At 40.5% G+C, this 2206-nt stretch overlaps 1 protein-coding gene across 1 annotated transcript in view; it reads right to left on the reverse strand.

Annotated features, from left to right (window-relative positions):
• Positions 1 to 2206, reverse strand: part of LOC122540190 (dynein axonemal heavy chain 6-like) — a 472579-nt gene that overhangs the window by 327955 nt on the left and 142418 nt on the right. Inside the window, exon 10 of the mRNA XM_043675544.1 lies at positions 1757 to 1895. Within this exon, the coding sequence (XP_043531479.1) occupies positions 1757 to 1895 (139 nt within the window). The remainder of the gene's footprint in view (positions 1 to 1756; positions 1896 to 2206) is intronic.

The raw sequence follows: 2206 nt of genomic DNA on the forward strand, positions 1-2206 counted from the left end.
GAGGCACTCCACAAAGTCTCTTTCTTGAGGTCCAATACCATCCTGATTCTCCCAGTCTACCTGCATGTTGAAATCCCCCATAACAACTGTAGTAACATCTTTGCGACAGGCCAATTTTAGCTCCTGATTCAACTTACATCCGACATCCAGACTACTGTTTGGGGGCCTGTTGTATGATTAATAATTTGTGCAGTGAAATAAAGGTTTCTCAGAAAGGTTAAAGGCAACAAGTTATTTTTAAAATAGTGTTAAAAGAGATATTTCCACTCTAGAGGCAGTTCCGTGTGTCTCAAAATTTCCAGATCACTACCTAGCCTTGGGAGGAAGTGCCCAGGAAAACCCAATTTTTATTCTGAATGGATTGAATGGAGATCTACTGCACAGAAAACGACTGTTTGGCCCAACACATCTGTGCTGGTCACAAACAACTACCTAACTATTCAAGTCCCAATTGGGCCTCACATCCCTCGATACAGAGGAGATGTCCTCAGGAGTTGCCAAGCATCAATGTAGGCTGTTTATAAGACCCACCCTAGATCATCCAATACATATTGAAAGTCAGAAAGTGAGAATCAAAAAGAAACTGAATTTTGCCGGTTTTACCAAATCCACTGGTAGAGCAAAGTTAGTGTCCTTTTCTTTAGTGGAATTGGGCACCACTGCCAGGTGCCTATTGTAGCCATTCCTCGAAATTAGTTTCTTGCTTGGCTAGTTCAGAGGTTGTTTGAAAATCAAACACATGATTGTGGGTCTGGAGTCACATGTAGGTCAGACTAAGTAAGGATGGTACATTTCCTATCCTCGAGATATTCTAACCAACCTGTTCAGTGGTGTTATTACACATCTCTGGAGCAGGTGAGACTTGAACTTGTGTCTCCTGGTCTAGAGATAGTGACACTATCACTGCATCACAAGAGTTCTCCTCTACATTTCCCTTTCTAAAGGGCTTTAGTAAACCAGATCAACCTGCAACATTTGTCATAGTCACCGTTCCTGTGATGATCTTCATTTTCCAGATTAATTAATCAAATTTAAACTCCATCAGCTATGATAGGATTTGAGTCATGGCCTAATAGAATTAATTTGGTCTTTCTAAATCTCTAACCCACTCAAAAGAAATATTCAGTAAGACTGGTGAATTATACATTCACTCTGGCTTGTCTTGTAAATTAATATAACGTCATCATCTCCTTCTCTGTATTTTTTTTTAAGTGGGGATGCTATGTAATATTATTGCAAGATATGAGCTTTTTTTATATGGCCATCTCTCTTAGGGGTGTAGATAAAGTTAGTTCAAGAAATGGTTGCTGCAAAGGAGTGTAAATAAATCTTAGCGCAATACAGTATACAATAACCCGATAGTACTAACAAGAATCCAAGCCTATATATTCAAAACCTCAGAGAATGTGGGGTAGTCCAGTTTGCCATGACTTTTGCAGCTCCATGAAAACTAAAATAAAAACAGAAAAAGTCTTGGAGAGGCCTGGTGCAGAGGGGAGCAATGTGCTTTATTAATGGAAATTTCAGTGTTCCATAGTGTCCAAAAACAATCTTGGGGAGCTTCCACCTCGGGAGTACTAATTTACACAAAGGTAGCATTTATTAACAAATACAAAAGCAAACAGTACTCAGTCATTAACGTTATCCTCTAAGTATGTAAATCAGGATCGACTGTTCTACTGCAGTCAGAAGCTGTCCCCACCTCACAAAACAATTCTATTTGTGTTGAGAAGACAACTTGTGCAGCATTGCTTACCTGGTCTACATCCATTCCACTGGCAATGACGGACTGTTTTTCAATGGCGCCCAAGTCCTCGAGATTGCTAAGACCTTTAGAACCCTGCATGGCGCGCAGGCGCTTGCCCAGGTAGGCTCTTGTATGGGTTGGCAGTGTGCTGAAAGTAGAAGGTACCAATGACTTAAAAATTAACAAAAACCATTTGAGTCAGGATTGTCACGAACAAGCTTTTAAGTATAAATCTAGTGAGAAGCCAGGTGTATTGGAGGTTACACTGACAACTTTGGATAACTGATTTGCACAGTGGAACTATGAACGATCAGCAAGGTAAATAGGTGACTGATTGGATCTCAGATAAAAACCACAATGACTAAGGGCAGCATTGACAGCATCAGCAACAACACCAGGACATTCACAAACAGCATGAAGAGCAGAAGCAGGAGAACATCCAGGAGGAGCAACAAAAGC

The sequence above is a fragment of the Chiloscyllium plagiosum genome, chromosome 3 (genome assembly GCF_004010195.1).
Source record: "Chiloscyllium plagiosum isolate BGI_BamShark_2017 chromosome 3, ASM401019v2, whole genome shotgun sequence".
In the NCBI taxonomy this organism is placed as follows: domain Eukaryota; kingdom Metazoa; phylum Chordata; class Chondrichthyes; order Orectolobiformes; family Hemiscylliidae; genus Chiloscyllium; species Chiloscyllium plagiosum.